Raw genomic sequence first — 27,838 nt, forward strand, 5'->3', positions numbered from 1 at the left:
TGGCTGTCAAGCCAACGTACCACACTGTGATACAATATGAGACGACACTTTCTATTGTGGACCGGTAGAAGGAGGTTATCAATTGTTGTTTAACATTGTTCTTTCGCAAGACCCTGAGGAAATGGAGTCTCTGTTGGGCCTTTCTGACCACCTGAGTTATGTTGATTTTCCAAGTGAGGTCCTCACTAAGATAAACTCCCAGGAATTTAAAGGAGGAGACTCTCTCCACACAACTCCCCCCCCCCCGATATACAATGGGGCAGGTTCCCCTCTCTTCCTCTGGAAATCCAACACCATCTCCTTTGTCTTACTAATATTTAAAAGGTAAAGGGACCCCTGACCAATAGGTCCAGTTGTGACCGACTCTGGGGTTGCGGTGCTCATCTCGCTTTATTGGCCGAGGGAGCCAGCGTACAGCTTCCGGGTCATGTGGCCAGCATGACTAAGCCGCTTCTGGCAAACCAGAGCAGTGCACGGAAATGCCGTTTACCTTCCCACCACCTATTTATCTACTTGCACTGGTGTGCTTTTGAACTGCTAGATTGGCAGGAGCAGGGACCGAGCAACGGGAGCTCACCCCTCACGGGGATTCGAACTGCCGACCTTCTGATCGGCAAGCCCTAGGCTTTGTGGTCTAACCCACAGCGCCACCCATGACCCTACTAATATTTAGGTGCAAGTTATTCTCTAAGCATTGCTGCAGTCTGCTCTGATTGTACATTTTATCTTTATGAATGCTGTTTTTAGTGTGTTACGCAAGCTGGTCTTTGACCTTAATAAATTATCTACCATTCTCTAAGCACCATTTAGATACTTTTTGAACCTGGTCAGCCTGTTAGGGTGCTCCTAGACTCATCGTTTGAGAAAAGGACATGAAGAGCAACACTCAGTCTTACGAGCCTCTTATGAGTCTCTTTCACACTTGCTAGGCAAACCGCTGATCATTGCAGCATGAAGCTAAGTTGGGCAATGTAGGAGCAGTGGTTGGAGCATCAGACTCTTAATGTCAGGTCGTGGATTGGGGAAAAGATTCCTGCATTGCAGCGGGTTGGACTAGATGACCCTCGAGGTCCCTTCCAAATCTCCTGCTTCTAGAAACCATCCTTCTCTAGCATTTACAGATTGTGATCAAGATGTAAACGATTACTGACCTCTAGTGGAAATGGGAGGCCTTTCAACTAATTTTTGTTTCACTCTGAGCACGGGAAGACCTTTTGAAAAACAATGTACTGTTAATTTTCTTTTATCTAGCAGAATGCCTATACAGTGGTACCTCGGGTTACAGATGCTTCAGGTTACAGACTCCGCTAACCCAGAAATAGTACCTTGGGTTAAGAACTTTGTTTCAGGATGAGAACAGAAATCGTGCGGCGGTGGCAGTGGGAGGTCCCATTAGCTAAAGTGGTACCTCAGGTTAAGAACATTTTCAGGTTAAGAACGGACCTCCAGAACGAATTAACTTCTTAACCCGAGGTACCACTGTACTGTTTGGTTGTAGGAAAACCTCTAAGTAGCTTACAAATGTATATAATGAAACATTGAATTTCTCAGTTGGAAACAATTAAGAAAACATTCCAAAGAGGATTAACAGTAGCTGAAAAGAGAGAAAACCCATGTAACTTCTACATGTCTAGATAGGCTTGGACAAACCAAAAAAACTTTCAAAAATAATAGAACAAAGAAACGAAAAATCTTTCAAAAATAATACAACAAAGGCACCTGCTTAATGTCAGCAGGCAAGGAGCTTGAAAGTGCAGGTGCTGCCTCAATAAAAACCCGATTTCTTACAAGTATGGAATGAGTATTATGGGACACCTATAACCAGTGCTTTTTTTCTGGGGGTACGGTACGCAGGGGTATGCCATACCCCTAAACATTTTGTGAATCTTTGTACTTTTGTCCATTTACTGTATTTATTTTCCCTGATTTGAACTATAAAATGGTGGTTTCCTTGAGTCAAAATGAGAGTACCCCTAAACATTTTTTTAAAAAGAAAAAAAGCACTGCCTATAACGGAATATATATTTGAGAATATTTGCATTAACAATTTTTTAAGGAGAATGCACTACCGCTTACAACCAACTTAGGATCTAAGTTGTCAAGAGGAGTATGATGGATTACCCCATAGTGAGATTCATGTGAAACCATGCTTTTAAGAGAGCTAAACAACAACAACAACATCAACAACAATTTATTTATACCCCACCCATCCGGCTGGATTGCCCAAGCCACTCTGGGCAGCTTCCAAACACATATTAAAACTCAATAAATCATCAAACAAACAAATAAAAACCTCTTCTAAAAGTTGTGTAGTTGTTTATCTCCTTGAGATCAGATGGGGGGGGTGTTCCACAGTGCGGGCGCCAGTACCAACAAGGCCTTTTGTCTGGATTCCTTCTAACAAAAGTTCTACAACTCAAGTTACCGAGCCCTAAGGGATCCAGGAGCCGTTATTTATGGATCTCACCCAGTCAATCTAATCCTAAGTCGTCCGCCATTATGATGTCACGAAGCCATCTCACCGCAGAGTTCCTATTATGACATCACCCACTGGACGCCTGGCAGATAATCTCCACATACTTCAGAAGTGCATTGGAAAGACAGAATGGGTGCCACTTTGACGATGACTTATTAAAAGAGGTCCTCCCTTTGGTCGTGTGTGCAATTTCGGCGGGTGTCGGTTTTCAGTGTCCATGATACAGTGGGAAGAATCCAACAGATTTGTCTCGGAATACATCCAGTCGTCCCTTCTCAAGAATGAACGGGAAGCGGTCTGTGCGGAGAAGTTTGGAGCAACCAACACAAGGCTTTCAGGATAACCCAAATATTTCCAGTGGGCCAACGGGATCCGGTGGAACACAGTCAAACAGGTAGAGCAATATTGTGTGTATTTGTATCCTGGTAAAGTAACAGGATAGGGACGCGGGTGGCGCTGTGGGTTAAACCACAGAGCCTAGGACTTGCTGATTAGAAGGTTGGTGGTTCGAATCCCCGCAACGGGGTGAGCTCCCGTTGCTCGGTCCCAGCTCCTGCCAACCTAGCAGTTCGAAAGCACGTCAAAGTGCAAGTAGATAAATAGGTACCGCTCCGGCGGGAAGGTAAACGGCATTTCCGTGCACTGCTCTGGTTCACCAGAAGCGGTTTAGTCATGCTGGCCACATGACCCGGAAGCTGTACACCGGCTCCCTCGGCCAATAAAGCGAGATGAGTGCCACAACCCCAGAGTCGGTCACGACTGGACCTAATGGTCAGGGGTCCTTTACCTTTAAAGTATCAGGATAAAAAACATGGGGGGAAAGGACACATAAGAGAACGCTTAGGTTTATAACTTTAATACTGCCAGAGGGTACCGTCAGACACGGGTGGCGCTGTGGTCTAAACCACTGAGCCTCTTGGGCTTGCAGATCGGGAGGTTGGCGGTTCGAATCCCCACGACGGGGTGAGCTCCCATTGCTCTGTCCCAGCTCCTGCCAAGCTAGCAGTTCGAAAGCACACCAGTGAAAGTAGATAAATAGGTACCACAGTGTCGGGAAGGTAAACTGAAGTGAAGGCCCAAGACAGGTGTTGATCATTATGTGAGCTGCGCACAGGTGGGCTGAAGCAAGCGAGCGAGCTACCACCATTCCTGTGGAGCCTCCTTTTATTGAGACAAATATGCAAGCTAGGCAGATACATTTTGGGCTGTGACCTTTACACATCTTCTGTCCCGAAATCGTGGGGTGGTACAAAGCTATTTTGGCACCTGTTCCACAGCGTCATTTTCCCCTTGCACAGTGTATGACGTAGGAGACAAAAGGTCTCAGGGAAAAACTTACAGACAGGACACCGCTGACTCTGAGACCGCAAAAGGTCAGACATGGGTGGAACGATGTACAGACAGCTGTGGCTTGTCTGGGGGGGGGGTTCCCTGCACCCCAGGGTCACACGTGCAGGCAGACATGGCTGCCTGCTGGTGGGGAAGTGTCCTCCCTCCGGACCCCACTCCCCACGGCGTTTCCGTGCGTTCTGGTTTCCTTCACAGTGTCCTGTTGCACTAGAAGCAGTTTAGTGATGCTGGCCACATAACCCGGAAAGCTGTCTGTGGACAAACACTGGCTCCCTTGGCCTGTAAGCAAGACGAGCGCCACAACCCCATAGTCGCCTTTGACTGGACTTAACTGTCCAGGGGTCCTTTACCTCATTTACCTTTACCTTTTACCTCAGACTATCAGTATTTTGCAGGTGAGGTTCAAGTGCATACCATGGCATTTCGGTGTGTGCAATTCAAGTAAATTAAAGTGCTCTGTTACTGTACCTCAACAAATTCCCTTGTGTGAGACATGCCACATATTTAACACTTTGAGCTCATGTGAGATATTTCATGTTCCTGCCGATAATATGCATATATTTTTTTGTTTGGAGTCACAGTGATTTCTCTAAGGCTCCAATTAGGGTGTCTGGATGTAACAGCAAACAGAGCTCCTACACCTATAATGAACTAATTAATGAATTACATTTCTATCCCACCTTTCCCCCCAAAGAGCTCAAAGTGGCCCCTGTGGTTTCTCTTGCCCGCTTTCTCCTCACGACAATCCTGTGAAGTAAAGTTATGTTTCCTTTTCCACAAGGGAAGCTCCACAAAGCGTTTCCCAAATGGGATGTTAACTTTTTGCAAGTTATAACAGTTGCGTGTCGAGGTCCCTAAGACACCCCCAAAGAAAAACACAATTGACACTTAATTTTTGTTTAAGGTTTTTGGCATAATTTTGGCCACAACTTTATTCAAATTACAGCAATGTGAGTGGTTGCTTAGACATTGGTAGCACTAACTGACCCCGCAAGGGACAGCTCTGACATTCGCACCCCCCACGAAGTCAGAAAGGGTAAGTCACCTGGGGAGAGAGACGGGACTGGGAACCATGCCTCACCTCTCCCCAGAATGCTCCCAGGGGCTTACATGGCCCTAGCCCCTTGCCAGGGGGTTTCAGACAAAAGCATGGGGAGCCCCTGGGTTCCTTTAACGGAAAATCCTTGCAGCAGCAGCATTTTGGAGGGGCAGACACAGCCAAATCCATACCCCTCCACCAACCAATTCCCAGACCTTACAAGTTGTGACGATTTGCTACGCAGTAGGCAAAAACCAAGTGGCACACACTAATCAGCCAATAGGACAAAATTCCTACCAGGCCCCTGCCCCAAAGCAGACGACCCCATGACAGGCATAGCAAGGTCAAGCAAACAGCCTAAAATTAGGGAAGGGAGGGCGGGTGATCCGAAGTAAGCAGTGAAAAGAGGAAGTTTCTCGCTGCGAGCATTGTATTTAACAAATAGGGCTGTCAATCAACAAATGGCAACATCTAGATTTCCCCAGTAACAGCGCGCCCCTGCTTAAAGGATGGCCAAACCATTTGCCTAGCAACAGTAAGGGGTCTTGTCAGCCCCAACCGCAACTCGTGCTCTCCATGAGGGAGAACACGCTATATCAAACTAGATTGCGAATTTCTTCACGAAGGATGCCAGTGTGGCTTTCCCATCCAATATACCTTTATTTACTGTACATTCACTATGGGCATTGCAGGCGGGATTCAACTAAGTTGTTGCGTGTGTGCTATGAGCTCCATTCACGCAATGGGACTTGCCCCTGCAACCCTTCAGTCTGTTCTGACTGCAGCAACCCAGTCAGATGGACGGGGTACAAATAATAAAATAATAATAATTGAAGGAAACCTCCAAACAGGTTTAGGGGACACACAAAGGGGGGAGTTTTATTGCACAAGTGGAGCTTGTTCCCCACTTTGTGCTTTGCTGTTGAAATATACTTGGAGTCAAGTGTGGATTTCATGCTCTTTATTCAGTTCATAGTAGTGAGGAGGAATGGAAGTTCCCCCGAAATGTCTGCTTTATATACATTCTTTACACAATGGGCCCCACGTGATTGGCTAATTCCGGGATTCTCCTGTAGGCCAATCAGGTTGCAGATTCACTTCCACCTGGAGTTGGATTGGGTGGCTCCTGCGGACCAATCAGACTGCTGCATTCTGGATCCTATTGTTCTAGGACCAATCAGACTGCTGCAATTTGGATCCTATTCAACTCAGTACATAACAGATGTATTCTACTTCTGGTATGCAGCACTGACTGCTGCAGAGAGAAGACGAGATCCATATCTGGGGAGTTTATCTAATATGGCATCTGTCAAACTTTTCAGTGGCTGTGCAGCTGCCAAGACCGGGTTTTTGTTTTGTTTTGTTTTGTTTTTTGTTTTGTTCTAGTCTATTAATTAGGATAAGAGCATGGGTTACATACACATGACATTTTCTGTATCTTGCAGAATCTTCTTAAGACAAACCTTCCCCACACCACTTCTGTCGCAATGTGCAATGCCAGTTTCCATGTGGTTTTTTCTTTACTCCCATGTGCCCTGTTCCTGGCTACAGTTAAATCATCATCATAATTTTATTATTTATACCCCGCCCATCTGGCTGGGTTGCCCCAGCCACAATGGTCCACTTCCAACACATATAAAAACATCAACAAACATCAAACATTAAAAAACCTCCCAGTACAGGTGTCTTCTAAAAGTTGTATAGTTATTTAACTGTTTAACATCTGATGTGAGGGCACCACTGCTGAGAAGGCCCTCTGCCTGGTTCCCTGTAACTTCACCTCGCAATGAGGGAACCCTCCAGAAGGTCTTCGGAGCTGGACCTTAGAGTCCGGGCTGAATGATGGAGGTGGAGATGCTCCTTCAGGTATACTGGGCCGAGGCCATTTAGGGCTTTGAAGGTTAGCACCAACACTTTGAATGGTGCTCGGAAATGTACCAGGAGCCAGTGTAGATCCTTTAGGACCAGCATGAACAGTTATCTGTATGGATGAAATCCATCTGTTTTTGAAGACAATGGAGGAGGGCACCTTTGGGGGTGAAGTCAAACATCTGGAAGGTTACAGTGGCTGCTGTAGTTGTAGAAATACTGGAGAGACATGTTTTGTTGCAGCTGGAGCAGATGAAGGCATCCGGTTGTGCTGTTGCAGATGCACAACAGGTTTTCTTCTCTCTGAGCTCCTTCCCAGCATTCATTTCTCCTCTGGTCACACACAAGATTCCTGGTGTCTACAAACAGTGTGCCACACAACAACCAAAGAATTTGTAGGACATCTTTCCTTTTTTCCCCTGACAGAAGCATGTCCATGAAGGAATCTTAAACACAAATGGTTTTGAAGAACGCTCAGATAATTTACAACATTTCTTCTTTCAGCTGGTACTTACGCAATTCCACAGGGAAATGCCCCAGAAACTCTACTACCTCAAGTGGTCAAACAACTTCAACAGCCGATGAGGGAGTAGAAACAGGGGGTAAGTTCCAAAAGGTGTGCATTTATATGTTTTTATTTGGGGGAAATTGCATACCATCAACATTAAGAAATAACACCACAATGTAGCATAAAATCAACAAGAAAATTGCATTTCTAAGATGAATGTATAACATATCAGTACAGTGGTACCTCAGGTTAAGTACTTAATTTGTTCTGGAGGTCCGTTCTTAACCTGAAACTGTTCTTAACCTGAAGCAACACTAATGGGGCCTCCTGCTGCTGCCGCGCCGCCGGAGCCTGATTTCTGTTCTTATCCTGAAGCAAAGTTCTTAACTTGAAGCACTATTTCTGGGTTAGCAGAGTGTGTAACCTGAAGCATATGTAACCTGAAGCGTATGTAACCCGAGGTACCACTGTAGATCTTATTAGTACATCAGCATAGTTGGGTCTCCCCTTAGGGAAAGTCTAGGTAGACAGAGGCGTTTTAAGCAAGTACCTAAATGCCAGTACTGTAGGTGCCTGCCTGATGTTCGTAGGGAGAACATCCCAAAGTGCAGGTGCCACCACACTAAAGGCCCTGGCCTTAGTGGACATAAGACAAACCTCAGGAGTCTACAGCATGGCTAAGAGTGTCATTCCTGAGGATCAAAGTGCACAGGCAGAAGTATGCAAGATAATGTGGTCTTGAAGGTAACCTCGTCTGGTTTTGGGCTTTATATAACAGCAGTGTTATTGCAATACCTTCAATGTGGCATGGTAATAATAATAATAATAATAATAATAATAATAATAATAATATATTATTATTATTATTTATACTCCACCCATCTAGCTGGGTTTCCCCAGCCACTCTGGGCGGCTTCCAACAAAGATTCAAAACACATTAAAATGTCACACATTAAAAACTTCCCTGAACAGGGCTGCCTTCAGATGTCTTCTGAATGTCAGGTAGTTGTTTATCTCTTTGACATCTGATGGGAGGGCATTCCACAAAGCAGCTGCCACTACCGAGAAGGCCCTCTGCCTGGTTCCCTGTAGCTTTGCTTCTCACAGTGAGGGAACCGCCAGAAGGCCCTCGGCGCTGGACCTCAGCGTCCGGGCAGAACGATGGGAGTGGAGATTCTCCTTCAGGTATACCGGGCTGAGGCCATTTAGGGTTTTAAAGGTCAACACCAACACTCTGAATTGTGCTCGGAAACGTACTGGGAGCCAATGTAGGTCTTTCAAGACCGGTGTTATGTGGTCTTGGCATATGGGCAGCCAGTTAAAGTCTTTAGAGTGTTGTTTATGCTGTACTTTTGTACTGTTTTATTGTTGTTAGCCGCCTGAGCCCGGCTTCGGCTGGGGAGGGCGGGATATAAATAAAATTTATTATTATTATTATTATTATTATTATTATTATTATTATTATTATTTCAGTACAGTTAATATGGGCTTTTGATAGACCACTCCATTCAATAGCCTTGTTGCCACTTCCTGCTCAAGCTGCAGCTTCTGGAACAACTGTCAGGGAAGCTCCACCCAGAGTGCATTGCAGTAAACCAATTGGAAGGTCACCAATCCCTAGACTACCATAGCTAAGCTATCTTGATCCATTCCGCTTGTCTTCTTCTTCCATCATCTTTCAGAGTGAACAAGGCCATTCAGTCTTGAAACCAGATCCGAACCCAGACTGGAATGAGTCTGAATAATCAGTATATTTCAGGAATGTCTGCAGTTGCTCCACTGCCACTGTCTCCATCACTCCCCCCACCCAAAAAAACCCAGGGTATTTGCAACTGGTTGATAGCTATCACAAAGCATTGGTTTCGGGTAGAGCTTCTTTAAGATTGGCAGTACTGTCTTCACTGTAAGGTTAATCAGTTGTGTTGTGAGCAGTGGCTGGAGATAAAATGTTGTCTGAGTCCCTCTACACAACTTGATTAAATCTACTCTTCAAAGATTTATGGGACACATTGAGCTTAGCTTGCGCGTTGAACCGTTCTCAAGTCTAGCTCAACATGTGCAAATCTCCGGAAAGACTTAACTTTGGTTAATTTCAGTACACACTCAGTCAGTTAGACACTGAGTTATATTGCCTACCCAACAACAATTGTTTGAAGCAATCACAAAAAGAGCACAATCAAACAGCAAGATTCTAGGCTGCATCAATAGAAGTCTAGTGTCCAGATCAACACCTTGGTCAGACCACACCTGGAATACTGTGTCCAGTTATGGGCACTGCAATTTAAGAAGGTTGTTGACAAGCTGGAAGGTGTGCAGAGGAGGGCAACCAAGATGATCAAGGGTCTAGAAACCAAGCGCTATGATGAACAGTTGAAGGAGCTGGGTATGTTTAGTCTGGAAAAGAGGAGACTGAGAGGAGATATGACAGCCATCTTCAAATATCTCAAGGGCTGTCACATGGAAGAGGGGAAAAGGCTTGTTTTCTCCTGCTTTGGAGGGTAGGACAAGAAACAAAAACTTCAAGTTACCAGAAAGGAGATTCTCACTAAACATCAGGAAGAACTATCTGACAGTAAGAGCTGTTTGACAGTGGAACAGATTCCCTTGGGAGGTCCTTGGAGGTCCTTTTTAAGCAGAGGTTGGATGGTCATCTGTCATGGATGCTTTAGCTGAGATTCCTACACCCTTGAGGTCCCAATTCTATGATTCAAAGCTTCCAAGAAACCAATGGGAGCAGAAGAAGCAACTGGTCCATTTTCCAGATGATGCACGTTTCAATTTTAGATGGAAACACTGAATCCTAGGTGTCACTGATGTCTAGCTAATGAGAGGATGTTCTTTTGGCAGGAGAGTCATCCAACAGAGGACAGATGAGGTTCACCAGAGAAGTTATTGGGAGGGAAAATAGCTGTGGCACCTTATCATCTGACTCGTCTTGCGTATCTCAGAAGAGTCTGCTAAGTATGTATCCAGTTGCATTTGCTTGACACTAAATGTGGGACTTCCCATACTTGCATAACAAATCTCTTCCAGACTTTTGCTTCTGTACTGCCAAGAGAGATGTTTTCGTTGTATGCTATTTGTTACTTATGTCGAAAATGGCAATGAAATATTCGGAAATAATGTTAACTTCCTTTACAGGTTTTTGTAAGACTTACAGCTGGGATGAATGCATGTGTAAGGGTATCAGGGGGTTGCTTGAGAGCAATCAGGCAAATGCCTCCCTGGTCTGTTGTAAAGCCTTGTTATTGGTGCCAAAAAAACCTTCACCATGCAGACCACCACTATTCTGTGGCTGGCTCATTCACTGGCAGAATCTGTGAGTGGGCGGTCCTTAAACCTTCCCCAGCAGAGTAGTTTCTTGACGCCCAGCCTGCGCTGCCCCTCTCTGCGCGGAAGCCTACTGCGCAAGGAGGGCGTGGGTAACGGGGGACCTCTCTCCTCCCCGCTTTGCTCAGGCAAGGTGTCCTGGCACCGCCTCGCCGCCCCCCCCAGCCCTGCAGCTCCTCCCCACTAGAGGCGTGGCTTCCTTCCTCCGCTGAGGAGGTGCTGCTTCCCACAATCTTTGGGGGCTCTCTGTAATCCATCCGGCTTTTCCCCTCTCGCCCCTGAGCCGATGACAGTTCCCTGACAGCATGTGAAGAGCTTTGCATACTAGAAAGTACTATACCAATGTTTAATACTCTCTGCGTTACAGTGGTACCTCTGGTTAAGTACCTAATTCATTCCGGAGGTCCGTACTTAACCTGAAACTGTTCTTAACCTAAAGCACCACTTTAGCTAATGGGGCCTCCTGCTGCTGCTGCTGCGCCGCTGGAGCATGATTTCTGTTCTCATCCTGAAGCAAAGTTCTTAACCCGAGGCAATATTTCTGGGTTACTGGAGTCTGTAACCTGAAGCGTACATAACCTGAGGTACCACTGTATTATGGTTACTGCAAACTGGCCAAAAGTTGCATTTTCAAATGAGAGAATGAGCCCAGATTCTGCCCACTCTTCATAGGTAATCAGACAACCAAAGAAAAAGCAATTCCTTAAATGCTTTGTGATTTCCCCTCTACCCTGCAGGAGCGATATGTACCATTCCCAGCAGCATAATAGTTACTGTTATCTGCCTCCCAGAATTCCTCTGTAAAGCCTGTATCTGTTTAAGGTAAGCAGCAGTGCTCCGCTTTTCTTTCCCCCCTTTTAAAATAAGATTTTATTAAAAACCTTTTCATAATACAGTAAGTTATTCATGCTTAAGAGCATTTTGGAAGCCTGGTCTGGAACAAGAAATGGTTCTGGCATAAATCGTACAAACTTCACTCAGTCAATGTTGTTGTTGTTGTTGTTTCATAATCTTCCGCAAGTCTCAAGGTTGTGGACAAGATAAAATCAGCTTAGAAGCAATCAAAAAGACAGAAAGGAACAGCAACCAAATATTAAAATATTATAAAGTAGACACCCATGGCAGAGACAGCAGGTAAAGCTGGTCAGAACAAAAACAAATGGATTCCTTTTCCCCAAGGAGAGTGCAGAGAATGGCTGCCTGTTGCTAATACTGAGTGAGAATCTTCATTGTTGTAGCTCTAAAGCAGGCGTCAGCAAACCTTTTCAGCAGGGGGCCAGTCCACTGTCCCTCAGACCTTGTGGGGGGACGAAAATAATAATGAATTAATTCCTATGCCCCACAAATAACCCAGAGATGCATTTTAAATAAAAGCACACATTCTACTCATGTACAAACACGCTGATTCCCAGACCGTCCATGGGCTGGATTGAGAAGGCGATTGGGCTGGATCCGGCCCCCTGGCCTTAGTTTGCCTACCCATGCTCTAAAGAAAGGTTGCCATAAATCTGGAATTTCCTGGAGGACCTGTCCAGGATTTAACTGTTGAAAATAAGAGTCCAGGGGGAGTTTTGGGAAATTGGCAAATGTCCAGGATTTTGAGGTTGATTGCCTAAAGAAAGTTCAACAACTTTTGTCTCCCAAATTTTACTTCTGGCAATCCTATCTAAAGGTTGTATCCAATGCTAGCCCTGCTCAGAGGAGACTCATTGAAATGCATGGTCATAACTAACTAAGGTCCATTCTTTCAATAAAGGCAAAGGTAAAGGGACCCCTGACCATTAGGTCCAGCCGTGGCCGACTCTGGGGTTGCGGCGCTCATCTTGCTTTATTGGCCGAGGGAGCCGGCGTACAGCTTCCGGGTCATGTGGCCAGCATGACTAAGCCGCTTCTGGCGAACCAGAGCAGTGCACGGAAACGCCGTTTACCTTCCCGCCGGAGCGGTACCTATTTATCTACTTGCACTTTGATGTGCTTTCGAACTGCTAGGTTGGCAGGAGCAGGGACCGAGCAACGGGAGCTCACCCTGTCGCGGGGATTCGAACTGCCGACCTTCTGATCAGCAAGTCCTAGGCTCTGTGGTTTAACCCACAGCGCCACCCGTGTCCCATTCTTTCAATAGGTCTCATCTAAAAACTAAGTTGGATACAAGCCAGAGTCTCTTCGTTCCTCCTTCTGTGGAAGATCTTGTTGTACATAACACAACAGGATGTGACATCATTGCACTGTGCACTTTCTTCATCTTACCTACCTGGCAGTGGGGGGGGGGACACAAGGTGTGATGATGTCACATCAAGCATTGTCTTATACTAGACATTATTAGGAAGAGAAACATGAAGTAGCAGCAACTCCTGCAATGCCTATCAAATGATCAGAGGTGAATTCTTCCTGGTGAGTCCAGCAGCCATTCCTTTAAGCAGGGGAGCCAGCAGTGTCACAGGATCCCCATTCCATTTCTGTAGACTTTGCTGGATCCCAAGAGTTGTGTCATCATGACTATCAGCCTTTTGACAACACAGCCTTATTTCCTCTCCAGAGACCAATGCACTATGGCGAACTTCACGAAGTCTCTGAAGTTCTTGTCTATAACAGTCCCAACCATTTGTGGTGAGTATTCGTAGGGTTCCGTTCTTAATTTTAGGCAAGACAAACCAAGTTTCACTCACCTGCTATTAGGGCTGGGCAATATATCAAATCTATCTCATCCAAAACTGGTTGGAAGTCCATATCGTGATATCGGTTTCAAAGTTTTTGACCTAGCGATATATCACGAATCGTGGTGTGTGTTTTATGCAAAAATCACAACGTGTGGAAAACCGTGAAACCAGCTAATGCTTCCATCCTTATTTCAGACATTGTGATATATCAGTACAGTGCTTATTTTCTTTAAAAAAATGTTTAGGGGTACTCTCATTTTGACTCAAGAAAACCAACATTTTATAGTTCAAATCGGGGGAAATAAATACAGTGGTACCTCATGTTAAGTACTTAATTCGTTCTGGAGGTCCGTACTTAACCTGAAACTGTTCTTAACCTGAAGCACCACTTTAGCTAAATGGGGCCTCCCGCTGCTGCCGCGCTGCTGCAGCATGATTTCTGTTCTCATCCTGAAGCAAAGTTCTTAACCTGAAGCACTATATCTTTGTTAGCGGAGTCTGTAACCTGAGGCGTATGTAACCTGAAGCATATGTAACCCGAGGTACAAAAGTACTTTGTACTCTTTGGACAAAAGTACAAAGATTCACAAAATGTTTAGGGGTGTGCGTTCCCCTGCGTTCCCCCCAGGAAAAAAGCACTGTATCAGTATACCGCAATGTTTTGCTGATGATATATAAGGAAGTTGAAAATCGGATATCATCCATTTCGATAATTTTGAAATTTTGATAATTCCAATGCAGACTGGTTTCCCTTTTGTGAATATATCCAATGTGAGTATAACCAACCCCTCCTGCCTCTCGTTCTTTGTTATGGCAGGAACATTTAAATACTGGTTTGCTATTATTCTATTCCGCAACTCTGCGTTACTTTTTTGGTTGCTGTGTGCTTGTATATATTTAAAAATTCATAAATAATAATAATAATAAAAATAATAAATTGAAACCCAGCCAGATGGGCCGGGTATAACTAATATATTATTATTATTATTATTATTATTATTATTATTATTATTATCAATAAGTGTTTCTTGTTTATTTCTCTAGCTGCCATTTACTGCTCGTGTCTCTGCATGAGGCTTTCCGACGGCCTGTCATCAAAGGTGAGCTCCTTTCTGGACGGGAACGTAAACTGAAGTTGGTCAAAGCGAGAAGCAGCTAGGGCAAAGGTATAAAGCTGGCAGGTTATGCATAGGATTGAGACAGGCAACTTCTAGAGTATCTAGCAATTGGCACAAGGAAAAGCATGTTGAGTGGGTAGGAGGCCTAAACAAGATTTCGTTTAAACTATCGGCATGCCTTAAGATGAAATGTTATGACTCCGGGTTCATAACATTTTTGACATCTAGGATGGAACACCTCTGAGAATGTGCAGAGTTTCTTCTGCCCACCCCCCAGAAAGGGGAGGATTTAGGTAGGTGGCACTCATCCCATGAAATAAGAAGAAGAGTTTGCCCTGAAAGTAGGGTTGCCATATTTTGAACAGCAAAAAAGAGAACGCTATGACAACTCTCATTTTAAATACTCCTACTGTATGTAGCTTGTAGAAGCTCTGCTATATTTCTGAGGTGGGCAGGAGAAGAGGAAAGCAATTCTTCAACCACCAGTTATGTCTATGCCTCATCCAGAAAGTACAGCCAGGGACATTGTGGCAAATTTTAAAGAAAACCACCCGGACAGAAGTTTTAACTCTGAAAAAGAGGACATGTCCTGGGAAAAGAGGACACATGGCAACCCCACAAAGGCCCAAAGATATTATTAACGTTGAGGTGTGTCTGTTTGTTTTTTTTCCTTCTTTTTATAGGAGCTTACGCAACTGTATGAAACTGAGCTGAAATCGTTGTGGTAAGAGGGCTTTTCAGATAAGAATCCTGCTTAAATGCACATGTCGCTAGGTTGGTCATTACTCCTTGTTGGAGCCTTGTGGGTGAATCTCTAGGCTGCTCAGAGGGAACACAGGATAAAATTCTCTCCGTAGGTATTTCTGATTAAAAGCAAAAATGGTTGAAATTCTATACCCAGGTGCACCTTGGTGGGCTTAACTTCAGAGCAGCCATAAAAAGGATTGCATACCCTCCAAGCGTCCTGATTTTCCAGGGTCCAGAATTACGAATCCTGTTTCCATGGAAAATAAACCCCCTGCACCCAATGAAGGAAACAGTCAATCCGTTTCGAATTCTTTCACTGCAGTGCTTCAGCACCCAGCCACTTCTTAGGACAGGCATAGGCAAACTCGGCCCTCCAGATGTTTTTGGGACAATTCCCATCATCCCTGACCACTGGTTTGTAGTCCCAAAACATCTGGAGGGCTGAGTTTGCCTATGCCTGTCTTAGGAAATGTGGGGAGTGTTGACTCCTTTAAATGGAGCCTCACACTTGTCTACTCAGAAGGAAGTCCCACTGTATTCCCTGGAGCTTACTCTCAGGTACCTGGGTCAAGACTGGGCAGCCTTACACTGAAATCCGAAGCGTTTTTACTCAGAACTAATTCCTACTGAGTTCAATAGGATTTACTCTCTGGCAAGTTCCTGATCATGTTCACAGTTTCTTCTTCTATTATTATTATTATTATTATTATTATTATTATTATTCCCCACCTTTTTCACTGACGGGGACTCAAGGCAGCTTACCACTAAAATTTTATTTCATTCCCTTTATCTGTTGAAGGTGTTGCTCACAATCCCTCCCCTCACACTTTTTTTTCCCTTTACGACAACCCTGCGAGGTAAGTGAGGCGGAGAGGTTGCATTGGCTCAAGGCGACCAATATCAATGTGTATATGGCGTATATCTGTGCAGGAGATCAAACACAAGAGAAGCTTCCTGGTGTCCTATTTTCATCTGAGAAAGTTGGAAGGGTTGGAATAGGATGTCCCAATCTGAACCTGAGAAATGCTGGAGGGGGGAGGGAATTGCATTGCAAGACACACTTAGCAGGAAACTTGGCACCACATGACTTACCCGTTATTTGAAATTAGCCTTTGACTGATCATCCAGAAAAAGCCCTAAACTGCAGGTACCTGTTGATGGTTTCAATTACTATTGCATCGCAGCCGGTTGGAGAACCGGGTTCCTCCTGCTGGACAAGCAAATGATTCCTGATGTTTACATTGCTCCCATTTTTCCATCTCAAGGAAGTCCCAGAATTTGCTCGAAGAACAAATCCATGAAATCCAGGGCCTTAAAAAGGAGACAGATCGCCTGCGTGCTGAAATCAACAGCATCAATGAAGGCATCCTGAAATCTGTGAAGGAAATCCTGGAGGAGAGCGATATCCCAGGAGAGAACAAAGATGTAGGATGCTGGAAAAGGCACCTCTCTGCTTTGCACTTCATCCTCTCATTACAGGCTTGTCTTGCTGTTGTCATAACCTGGCAGCTTTAAAAAGGGGGGGGGGGAGAGTTAGCCTTGTTCCCTATCAAAAGTATATACTGTATTTTTTGCTCTATAAGACTCACTTTTTCCCTCCTAAAAAGTAAGGGGAAATGTGTGTGCGTCTTATAGAGCGAATGCAGGCTGCGCAGCTATCCCAGAAGCCAGAACAGCAAGAGGGATTGCTGCTTTCACTGCTCAGCGATCCCTCTTGCTGTTCTGGCTTCTGAGATTCAGAATATTTTTTTTCTTGTTTTCCTCCTCCGAAAACTAGGTGCGTCTTGTGGTCTGGTGTGTCTTATACGGTATATAAAAAAGCAAGCCCACTTATAAACACAGCCTCCTTTGAGGGCAATGGTTTCCATACCTGATAAGTTCAGAGGAATCCCTGTCTGCTGCAGAGGATTCTGGGACATGTTCAAGGGTTGACTCTAATTTCACACAGGTCAGCCTGTTGGGCATCGCTGTCATTCCATGCAAACAGAGTGTGCCCCAGAACAGTGGGAGGGTTGCATACTCTTTTAATGCTTTTAAAAGAAAGCGCAACACTGGAAATATAACTTTCACACACATACTGCGGTGCTTGGCTATGTATACATTGTCGCTGTTTGTATGAAAGTTAATTTGTTAACGGATTAAGAAATACCGGAAGATGTCTGGATTTTGCCTTCAAGGTCTTAAGGTATGGAAGATACTTAACCACCCCTGCCCACCCCAGCCAGTTAAAATGCACGCCCCCTCCTGCCAGTTCTCACCTGCCAGCGTCATCCCTATGTTCACATTCCCTGCCATTCCAGCAAATCTTAACTTTGGAGTTAGGGCCATGTGTTTGCCAAGATAATATTTTAGGATTGCCATCCATCTGGACATAGCCAGAATGCTGCAGTCGGAAGCAATGTCTGGGCGAAAATTGTTTAAATGTCCGGGAAAATCCAGGCAAGCTTGCCCAAAACAAAGCTAAAGAACTTTTGTGTCTGGATTTTTCACTTTTTGAAATATGGCAACCCTATCATATCTTGCTTTGCCATATGAGCGCATGATGCGCATTTGTCCATATTCATGCAACTGCTGCACATAGAGCCTTAAGCTGCATTGTTTAAACTCCTTGGATAATTCATGTGTTGCAATGCATGCCTTTGATATCTGCAGCGACTCTGCCCTGAGGTCTTCCTGATCGGTCTTTCCCTCTTTCACAGCAAGTGCTCACAACGATCAACTTGGCTTTTAAGAAGATTTATGAAGATCATGTGCAAATGGCTGATTGGGCTCAGAAAACAATAGGTAACAATAGACTATGCTCTTTTCTTATTACCTGAATAAACGAAGCTACTTCCTGCTGCCTTTTAGGGCTGAGCAATTGAAACCCATTAAGACTGTTGCCCAAAGTACTTAGGTAAAGGTAAAGGGACCCCTGACCGTTAGGTCCAGTCGTGGACAACTCTGGGGTGCGGGGCTCATCTCACTTTATTGGCCAAGGGAGCCGGCGTACAGCTTCCAGGTCATGTGGCCAACATGACCAAGCCGCTTCTGAGAAACCAGAGCAGTGCACAGAAACGCCCTTTATCTTCCCGCCACAGTGGTACCTATTTATCTACTTGCACTTTGACGTGCTTTCAAACTGCTAGGTTGGCAGGAGCAGGGACCGAGCAATGGGAGCTCACCCCGTCGCAGGGATTTGAACCGCCGACTTTCCGATCGGCAAGCCCTAGGCTCTGTGGTTTAGACCACAGTGCCATCCGCATTGTGATATACCGATATATCACATCTTGAGAGTTAGTTTTATTGTGTATTATATTCTATAATTTTGGAGTCTTGAGAGTTAGTTTTATTGTGTATTATATTCTAATAGATCATTGAATATTACTTTATTTGATATAAGTCATTCCATTTAGAAGCTCTGTTTTATTTTGACTTTCTATATTTGATCAGATTGTTATAAGGTGCTTGTGCTTTGTTACGCATTTGCTGCTGTAAGCCGCCTTGTGTATAGCAATATAGAAAAGTGGTATACAAATTGAAAGTGAAATGAAATGAAAAATTCCATATAAATGCCCCTGTCGCCCCTACATTTGGGTAATCTCTATGAACACAAAATTGGGAACATGCATTCTGAGGTAATTTTGTAGAGGTCTAGTTGCCTCACCTCAGGAGGGATACTGTTGAGCTGGGACAGTTTCTCCAAAATGATCAAGCGCTTGCAGAAACTCCCGCTCTGAGGAAAAGTTTGGGGTTTTTTGTAAAAAAAATAATAATTTAAATTTTCCATTAAAAACATTCCAATTAATCACAAATCAAATCATCAAACAGGAAGAAAGAAGGCCAAATTACATTCCAAATTATTAAATTCCAAACGCTCTGAGGAAAAGTTTAGAACATTTCAGGCTTTTCAGTTTATATATAAAAGTACACATGGTTTGTGGAGGAGGTGGACAGACACATTTTTCTTCCTCTCTCATAATACCAGAGAACTCGGGCTCACCCACCCAACAAAGCTGAATGTCGGAAGATTCAGAAAGAAAATACTTTTTTCACATAGCCCATGTTTAACTATGGAACTCACTCCCACAAGATAATGATGGTCTCCAACTTGGACAGCTTCAAAAGAGATTTAGGCAAATTTATGGGGGATAAGATTATCCATGGCTACAGGCACTATGGGCATGTTCTGCCTCCACGGTTGTGAGGTGGTATTCCTCTCAGTAGGAGTTGGTGGGAATGACAAGTGGGGAGAGTTGTCCTTGCACTCTGGTCCTGCTTGGGATCTTCCTAGGGCCCCTGGCTGGCCACTGTGAGAATTGACTAGAGAATAGGCTTGCCATACGTAAGGAGAACTCTGACATGTCCTGCTTTTCAGGTGCAAAAATGGCATCAGGATGGAATTTTGACAAATTGGCAAAACGTCATGGAAAATCCAGGTGTATGGCAACACAATGGAAAAAGCAGTGGAAACATCTCCAAAAGCTTAAATTTACAGTCATACCTCGGGTTAAATATGAATATTTTCGGGTTGCGCTCCACGGCGACCCGGAAGTAACCAGGTTTCGCCACTCGCACATGTGCAGACGCTGAAAATGACGTCACGCGCATGCGCAGAAATGGCGAATCACGACCTGCGCACCCACAGAAGCATTGACACGGGTTGCATTCACTTCAGGATGCGAACGGGGCTCCGGAACAGATCCCATTCTCCTCCAGAGGTACCACTGTACTATTCTGGGGGGAGGTTTCCCCCAAAAAGCTCAACAAATTGGGTTTGCAGGTGTCAGGAATTTTTCTTTTTGATCCACCCAGACTCTCCTTATGTGGCAATGAGAAACTGTGCTATGGTCAGTGAAACACAGATCGGATGGAAATTTAGGTCTTGTTGGTCAGTAGAGCTTGCTCTCCCTCTGTTAATTCTAATCTTCTTTTTTTATCTCTATAGGAGCCACAATTGATAAAGACAGGACATCTAAGAGTTATGTACCTGAGAGTATGCAGAACTGCTGGTTTCAATGGCTTTTTGTGTCTTCAACAAATCCTCCTGATACTGTTCTGCAGGTACAGTAGACTGCCTGTATTATATCACTGGTAGTACAGGTTTGGCGCAGTATTAGGATTCTTCAGTCATCCATTCTCCAAACTCTCGTCTTCCTGCCTATCCTCCAGGTGTCCGTTTTCCAGGGACAGCCCTGGAATTACAGAAGCTGTCCTGGTTTCTGATTTGATCCCGGCATGTCCCGTTTTTCCTTTTTCCTCCACTCCAAGTCTCAGAGACTTATTTGAAACTAATCCCAGATAAATACAGACAACTGTTTTTTGTTTTTGTTTTTTGTTTTTTATTAACAGTTTCAACATAACAAAATATCAGAACATATCTTCATTATTTCCCCCCTTCCCCCCACCTCCCCAACAAACCCTCCCCCCCAAGACTTCCCTCAGCTCCTCTCTCTGATTTCTCAACACATATTGTTCTCTGCATACTGTAAAATTGTATAAATCCTTATATTATCTATCTACTATATTAACCTTCAATAGATTTGTGTATGTTTATGCAAAACTTGCCAAGGAGTCCAGTTCATTTTGTTGTCTTTTTGTAAAAAGCTCCCATTCTTCTTTGAAGTCACAGTTGTCCTTATCTCGCAGTTTGTATGTCAGTTTAGCCAGTTCTGCATAGTCCATCAATTTTCTTGCCACTGTTCTTTTGTCGGGGTTTCCTCATTCTTCCATCCTTGTGCTATCTAGACTCTAACACAGAAAACTGTTTATCAAGTCGTCATCGTTACTGTGTAGCTGCCCCGTTCTTAAACCAGCCATTCATCTCCGTGCCAAAAATTCCCTGTATGAGGAAGTTTTTAATATTTGACATTATGTTTTTATAGGTGTTGATAACCACCCAGAGTGGCCTGGGGTATAAATAATAAAATTGTTGTCGTTGTTGTTATAATATCTGCCTCACTTGCATAGCAGGCCCGAACAGAAATTGTGGGAGGTCGGTAACCAATGATCATCTGTACTCAGCCGCAGAAGTCAGTTTATATCTATTGGACCCAAACTGCAACTATGCCTGGGATGGTGGGAGTATCATGTTTTAGTCATTTGAGTTGCTTCCTGTCTCTAGCCAGATGTTTATCCTGGAAACTGCTGGGCGTTCCGGGGTTCTGAGGGCCAAGTAGTAATTAAACTGCCGGAGAAAATCCAACCAACAGCCGTTACAGTTCAGCACATCTCTAAAGCCATTTCTCCCTCGGGAGGAGTCAACAGTGCCTTGAAGGACTTCTGGGTTTTTGTGAGTATTAATGTTCAACTCGGCATTGCGCTCCTCTCAGATAAAGCTGTAATTTCAGGCACTGGGAGGGCTACTCAGGAAGTCCAGGTGCATGGGCTGCTTCTCACGGACAGGGCATGGGTTAAAGAAAACTAACACACATCACCGTGTCAAGCTCAACCAGAACTGGGGAGCACTCTAGGAGGCTGCCTCATGTTGAGTGAGATCACCAGTCCACGTAGCTCAGTAATGTCTACACACTCCAGTAATGTCTACACACCAGTGGTGGCAGCTCTCCTGCGTTTTAAGGCCAGTTGGTGTAGAGTGAGGAGGCCAGGGGGCCATGGTCCTGGGTGCAAATTTCTGACAAGGCACAACCAGGCACCCCCACAACAGGTTCCCTCATTGAGGCCTGAGCCACGGGGAGGCAAGCTGCACCCAGGCAAGGCTTGCTGCAAGGACAGGAGGGCGAGGTGACACAGCAGCACTCCTGGCTTTGCGTTTCTCTGCCTTATCTCTGCTCCCAGGTTGGGGCTAGTTGGCAAGGAGAAACTCCCTTGATTAGATGCTGGCCGGAGAAGGGGCTGACTACTGTCCAGTCCACCATAGGGTATAACACTTGCCCTGCCCCGGGCAGCAGCAACCCACGCTACGCACACTTGAGGCAAGAACCAGACTCTGGTCTTGTCTGTATGGTTGCCTACGTTCTGTCCATGTGTTTTTGCATGTCTGTCCTCTTAGCCTGCCAGGTCACTGGCCTCTTTATCTTCTTGCCCTCCAGTTTGCCTGAATCCTTCCTCCAGCTCCTTTTTGATAGGGCGCCTTCAGCTAGATCAGGCGTGGGGATTTTTGTAGAGCAAGCGCCACATTCTGTCACAGGCCACCCGAGGGCCACATGCCAGAGCAAAAATAGGCAGAGCAGCAGGTGTGACTCTTAAGCTTTGTCCAGTAAAAGGTGGAAGTTTCTACATATTCATATTCTTCCTTGATATACCACTTCATATTTCAACAGACATCTCTAAGCGGTTTATGTGCCACGCGTTCCATCCTCCCATCCAGACATGGGAAAGGCACTGTCACAGTTCAATGACACAAGTCATCCAGGCAAAAGCACCCGAGGAGGCTGCAGTGTGGGGACATTGAGGGGTGGGGCCTGGGGATAGGGGGTGGGACCTGGGAAGAATCCTGGGGACCAGACAAAGAAGGCTAGAGAGACACATGTAGCCATCATCCCTGGGCTTGACCCATGGACGTAATTAACTCTGCCTCTGCAGCAGCCTCCTAGGGTGCCACCTTAAAAAAGAATTGTTTCCCAGACCCTCCTTTAGGCAGTGTTCCATCCTTTGGTTTAAACTTTCTGTCAATAATTTCAGCTCCCCGCTACTTCTGGCTTTCCATTTTAGGGGCTAGAGGATGAAACACGAGAAGAAACTCTTCTGGGGAAATTCATGTATGATATTGAGAAAGCAGCCATTCAGACATTCCAACTGAAGGTACCCTAACTAATAATAATAATAATAATAATAATAATAATAATAATAATAATATATTTGTACCCTGCCCATCTGACTGGGTTGCCCCAGCCACTCTAGGTGGCTTCCAGCATATATAAAAACATAGCAAAACATTAAACCTTAAAAAGCTTCCCGATACAGTCATACCTTGGAAGTTGAATGGAATCCATTCCAGAAGTCCGTGCGACTTCCAAAACATTCGGAAACGAAAGCACGGCTTCTGACTGGCTGTAGGAGCAATCGAAAGCCGCGGAAGCCCCATCGGATGTTCGGCTTCCAAAAATAGCTCACAAACTGGAACAGTCACTTCTGGGTTTGTGGTGTTCGGGAGCCAAAACGTTCGAGAATTAAGCTGTTCGAAAACCAAGGTACGACTGTACAGGGCTGCCTTCAGATGTTTCCTAAAAGTTATATAAGTACTCATCTCCTTAACATCTGAAGGGAGGGTGTTCCACAGGGCGGTCGCCACTACCGAGAAGGCCCTCTGCCTGGTTCCCTATAGCTCCCTGTAGAAGACCCTTGGAGCTGGACCTCAGTGTCCGGGCTGAGCGATGGGGGTGGAGACGCTCCTTCAGGTATACTGGACCGAGGCCATTTAGGGCTTTAAAGGTGAGCACCAACACTTTGAATTATACTTGGAAACATACAGGGAGCCAATGTAGATCTTTCAGGACTAAGCATGAGAGCAATGGGGTATCAAAATGGAAGAAGCCCACTTGCAATGGGCTGCCCCAAAAGCAGTGTTTGGGAGACAGCTCCTTGCATACAGGACAGTTGCTCCACTGCTGTAATGTACTGAGTTGAATAGGATCCAAAATGCAGCAGTCTGATTGGTCCTAGAACAATAGGATCCAGAATGCAGCAGTCTGATTGGTCCACAGGAGCAGGGACCAAAACAAAAGGCAACTCCTGTTAGCATCAATGGGAAGACCAGAGTTGCTTCTCATATACAGATTATAATATGTGTGGGTACATTACTCCAGTCTAATTTGAATGGAGGGGGAAGTGGATTAGTAGCTAAATAATGCTCAGATGTGGACAAGCCTTTGCCTCCCAGTCATCTTACATAAATGGGATATGTGGATGGTCGGTACGGCAAAGTACAGTAGAAGGAGACTTGGTCTGTGTGGGCAACCTTGCGTAGAGGACCTGTACCACTATTTATTGCAATGCCCGCTATATATAGAACCAAGAGACCAATTTATAAAACCCCTGCTTACGAATGGAACACACTCGAATAGGGCGGAAAGAGTGAAATGGCTGCTGAGTGATACTGATGACTTCGTAACTTATAAAGTAGCACTATATGCGTTGGCAGCTAAGAAGATCAGGAGAAAAGAACTAGATAAAATAGTGGTCAATTGCAAAGGTGATTCAGACATTTATTTATTTTTTGTCCTGCTGCTCATTGTGTGCATAAGGGATCTGCAAATCTCAACTTTTTTTCCAATTTTTTTTATTGATTTTCCAAAAATTTTTAGACAAACTAGCAAACATATATCTTAACTATACTTAATCCAATCTCAGTAACATTGTTAAGTGACTTCCTCAAATCCCCCTGGCTGAGTTTCAGTGTATATCATTGTAACAGTTTTCCAAAATCTATTTTCTCATAAAATTAACTAATTCACTTATCATCTTTCTTTCTTTCCATTTTAACTTTAAACATATTATTCTCTAACATTACATATTTAAATCCTATCTGATATTTGCAAGTTTTTCCAATTAAGTTATCTTAACATATTTGACTAAATAGTCTTTAAATTTCTTCCATTCCTCCTGGTACTCCTCCTCCTTCTGGTCAATGACTCTTCCAGTTAGGTCAGCTAGCTCCGAAAAGTCCATCATCTTCATCTAGGCGATTTGGACATTTCAGCTGGCACATTCTATCTGAGAACCCCCTGCTATTCTCCTTTTGTTTCCTTTGTGAATGATGCCATGGCCTTTGGCTGGTGCAATAAAGTTGATGATGATGATGATGAATGGGGTGTGTGCCCTGAACTCTCCCCCTGTGAAGTTGGGCTCTCCTTGGGAGATTAAAAAATAAATAAATCTGCTAGAACAATTTGAGATTATGACAAAAGTACTGGTGAAGCACAGCAGTGTTTAACACATTTGATTCCGTTTGTTCTTTCTCTTCTCATCCTCTGCATTTCAGAATGAGCATTTAAAACAGTTTCTGCATATAAAATTCAAGGTGCTGAGCAATTGGGGCAACTCAGAGTTCACCTGTATTTATCGACTCCGGGTGCATGGGAAGATGGTCGGTTCCTCGCCCATCGGATGAAGGCAGGGGGTGAAAAATCTTGCAAGATGAATAAAAGGAAAGAAAACAGGAGTACCAACGCCCATCGTACTGAGCAAACTGTAAAGAGCACTCGCAGCTCACTCTGACTTTTTCCTAGGGGAGGGTGGAGAGGGAAGTATGGAAGGGGAGGAAGGGAAGAATCCTAATTATGCCAAGATATTTAAAGTCTGACAGGTGTTCATGACGGAAAGACCCAATCTGTGGTCTGCCCAAGAAACCAAGACAAGAATGACAGGGGAAATTTCAGATGATCAATGCAAAGTCGTGGCACTGGCAAATTGATCTTAAGTCACATGAATATTTTTGATCCTGTCCAGTTTTCTGTGGAAAGAGGGGGGGGGGATAGTTACGAAAGTAGGCAATCTCCCAATAAAGATTTCTGTCTAGACTGAAGTGTGTAGAGGCAAGTGAGCTGTTCGTGGAAAGGGTGCCTTTGATTTATGCGATATATTGCTTTGAGTTAAGCTGTTCTAAGAGCTGCTTCCATGGACTGTGCTGTGGCTGTGTTCTAGAATGTTCTTCCTTCTTTTAGGTGGCTTTCTAGAGACTAGGGAATTTGCTTCATGTCAAATACATCCAGAGTCCGATCTGCAAAATGCATGTCACTTACTGTGAAATCCTATACATGTCTACTCAGTACAGTGGTACCTCAGGTTACATACGCTTCAGGTTACATACGCTTCAGGTTACAGACTCCGCTAATCCAGAAATATTACCTCAGAACTTTGCTTCAGGATGAGAACAGAAATCGTGCTCTGGCGGCGCGGCGGCAGCAGGAGGCCCCATTAGCTAAGCTGGTGCTTCAGGTTAAGAACAGTTACAGGTTAAGAACAGACCTCCAGAACGAATTAAATACTTAACCTGAGGTACCACTGTAGTAGTAAGTCCCCAACTGGACTTACTGCATGTGCAGAGGAGGGTGAGCAAGATTCTAAAAGATTTGAAAACCAAGCCTTATGAGAAACGGTCAAGGCAGCTCGGTATGTTTAGCATGGATAGGAGGAGACTGAGAGGAGATATGATAAAAGTAAAAGGTAAAGGGACCCCTGACCATTAGGTCCAGTCGCAGACGACTCTAGGGTTGCGGCGCTCATCTTGCTTTACTGGCCGAGGGAGCTGGCATACAGCTTCCGGGTCATGTGGCCAGCATGACTAAGCCACTTCTGGCGAACCAGAGCAGCACACGGAAACGCCGTTTACCTTCCCGCCGGAGCGGTACCTATTTATCTACTTGCACTTTGACGTGCTTTTGAACTGCTAGGTTGGCAGGAGCAGGGACCGAGCAATGGGAGCTCACCCCATTGTGGGGATTCAAACCCCCGACCTTCTGATCCGCAAGTCCTAGGCTCTGTGGTTTAACCCACAGCACCACCCGTGTCCCCTGTACAGTATGGAAGCAGCGTCAAAAAATTACAAAGAGCAGCTTTACAGTGGGGGAAGGCAAGTGCTGCAATATCAGAGAGTAAAAAGAAATGTCAGCAAGTCCTAGGCTCTGTGGTTTAAGATATGCAAAATTTCAAGGAGAAAATTTGCTGGATTTTACACGTGCAGGAGTAGCCCAACCATAAGTGAACTCAAGATGCTGCCTTGTACAGTCAGACCATTGGTCCTGCACAATTTCTCAGCAACTCCTTAGTATCTTTAAAAAGCCAACTTCATGTGACACATCGGCCACAAACATATATAAAAAAGCTGCGCCTGTCCTCTCTCTTCTGTGCCACTGACCGGATTCCATGTAAGCCTTGACCCAGCTAGAATGACTTTGAAGCCATCAGCCAGAAAGGTCTTTAGACTTGCTCATCATCCCGACTCTTCCCCAGCCGGGTTTATTTTTTACTGTGCCAGCCAAGTCCTTCTCCCCGATCTCTGACTATAGAACATTCCCATGAACTCTGGGAGTCCCCCAAAACTCTGCCTTCCCCAATAAATGATACGCCAGGATCTCGTGTACAGTCCAGGAAGCATACTGTGTAGATTCTGGATAGGCAAAAACCTATACAATTGTAAAAAAACAAAAAAGTAGCTAGGGAAGATGTTGTTTTAAAGTCTTCTTAGGAAAGGAGGGAAAGCAAGCAGTAGCGATGAGGTGGACCTTGGGTACAGTCTGCTGCTCCAACCAGCTGCCCTGCTCTGATCTGAGAGGTGCTCCCAGACATCCCTTGTAATGTGAAAGGACCACAAGGACAGTGTTCCTATTGTGCAGTCCCAAGAGTTGCCCTTCTGCCTTGCCAGCCTCCTTCGTGGCACTGCAATATACCGTTGCACTTCCTGAATGGCGAAACGTTCCATGCAGCCGCCTGAAGTCCATCGCTTCCACATCAGGTCTCCAAAGAAACACTATGAAATGCCATTCGCTTCCAGAGCTCAAACGTGGCTCTCTCTCTCTTTTCCAAGTTTCTGTCTCTGCTTCTGCATCGAACAGCAGTTTCTATGGATTCACACACACACACACACAAATACACATGCATATGTACATCTATAAATACACATGCACACAGATTACAGTATCTCTAGCCTGTAGAATCTGGGGGCAGGGCAAGTCCTTTTGCCAAAATGGAGCCGTGTTCAGCTGTTTCCTCTTCGCTGTGGACTCCCCCACCCCACCCCCAAGAAAGTGATTACAGTGGTACCTTGGGTTAAGTACTTAATTCGTTCCGGAGGTCCGTTCCTAA

General features: G+C 44.8%; 1 protein-coding gene and 1 long non-coding RNA gene across 2 annotated transcripts in view; one reads left to right on the top strand and one right to left on the bottom strand.

The window, feature by feature from the left end:
* Positions 1-27,838, bottom strand: part of LOC308466826 — a 149,005-nt gene that overhangs the window by 118,867 nt on the left and 2,300 nt on the right. The gene's annotated exons all lie outside the window — the stretch shown is intronic.
* LOC308466735 (SUN domain-containing protein 3-like) lies at positions 2,550-25,559 on the top strand. Its single transcript, XM_080987882.1, has 13 exons — positions 2,550-2,870; positions 7,239-7,336; positions 10,090-10,203; positions 11,310-11,394; positions 13,109-13,179; positions 14,274-14,329; positions 15,031-15,071; positions 16,360-16,519; positions 17,794-17,878; positions 20,022-20,137; positions 21,198-21,365; positions 22,748-22,837; positions 25,017-25,559. Exons 1-13 carry the CDS (start codon positions 2,758-2,760, stop codon positions 25,143-25,145), a joined length of 1,326 nt encoding a protein of 441 aa, XP_080844008.1. The 5' UTR covers positions 2,550-2,757; the 3' UTR covers positions 25,146-25,559.

This window comes from Podarcis pityusensis (assembly GCF_964106645.2).
Source record: "Podarcis pityusensis genome assembly, chromosome: 17".
Classification (NCBI taxonomy): Eukaryota; Metazoa; Chordata; class Lepidosauria; order Squamata; family Lacertidae; genus Podarcis; species Podarcis pityusensis.

Coding starts and splice junctions, on each gene's coding strand:
- LOC308466735 (XM_080987882.1), top strand. CDS start 2,758: ATGAACGGGAAGCGGTCTGTGCGGAGAAGTTTGGAGCAACCAACACAA. Junction 7,337..10,089: donor TGAGGGAGTAGAAACAGGGG/GTAAGTTCCAAA, acceptor TTCTTTTGGCAG/GAGAGTCATCCAACAGAGGA. Junction 16,520..17,793: donor TCCCAGGAGAGAACAAAGAT/GTAGGATGCTGG, acceptor CCTCTTTCACAG/CAAGTGCTCACAACGATCAA.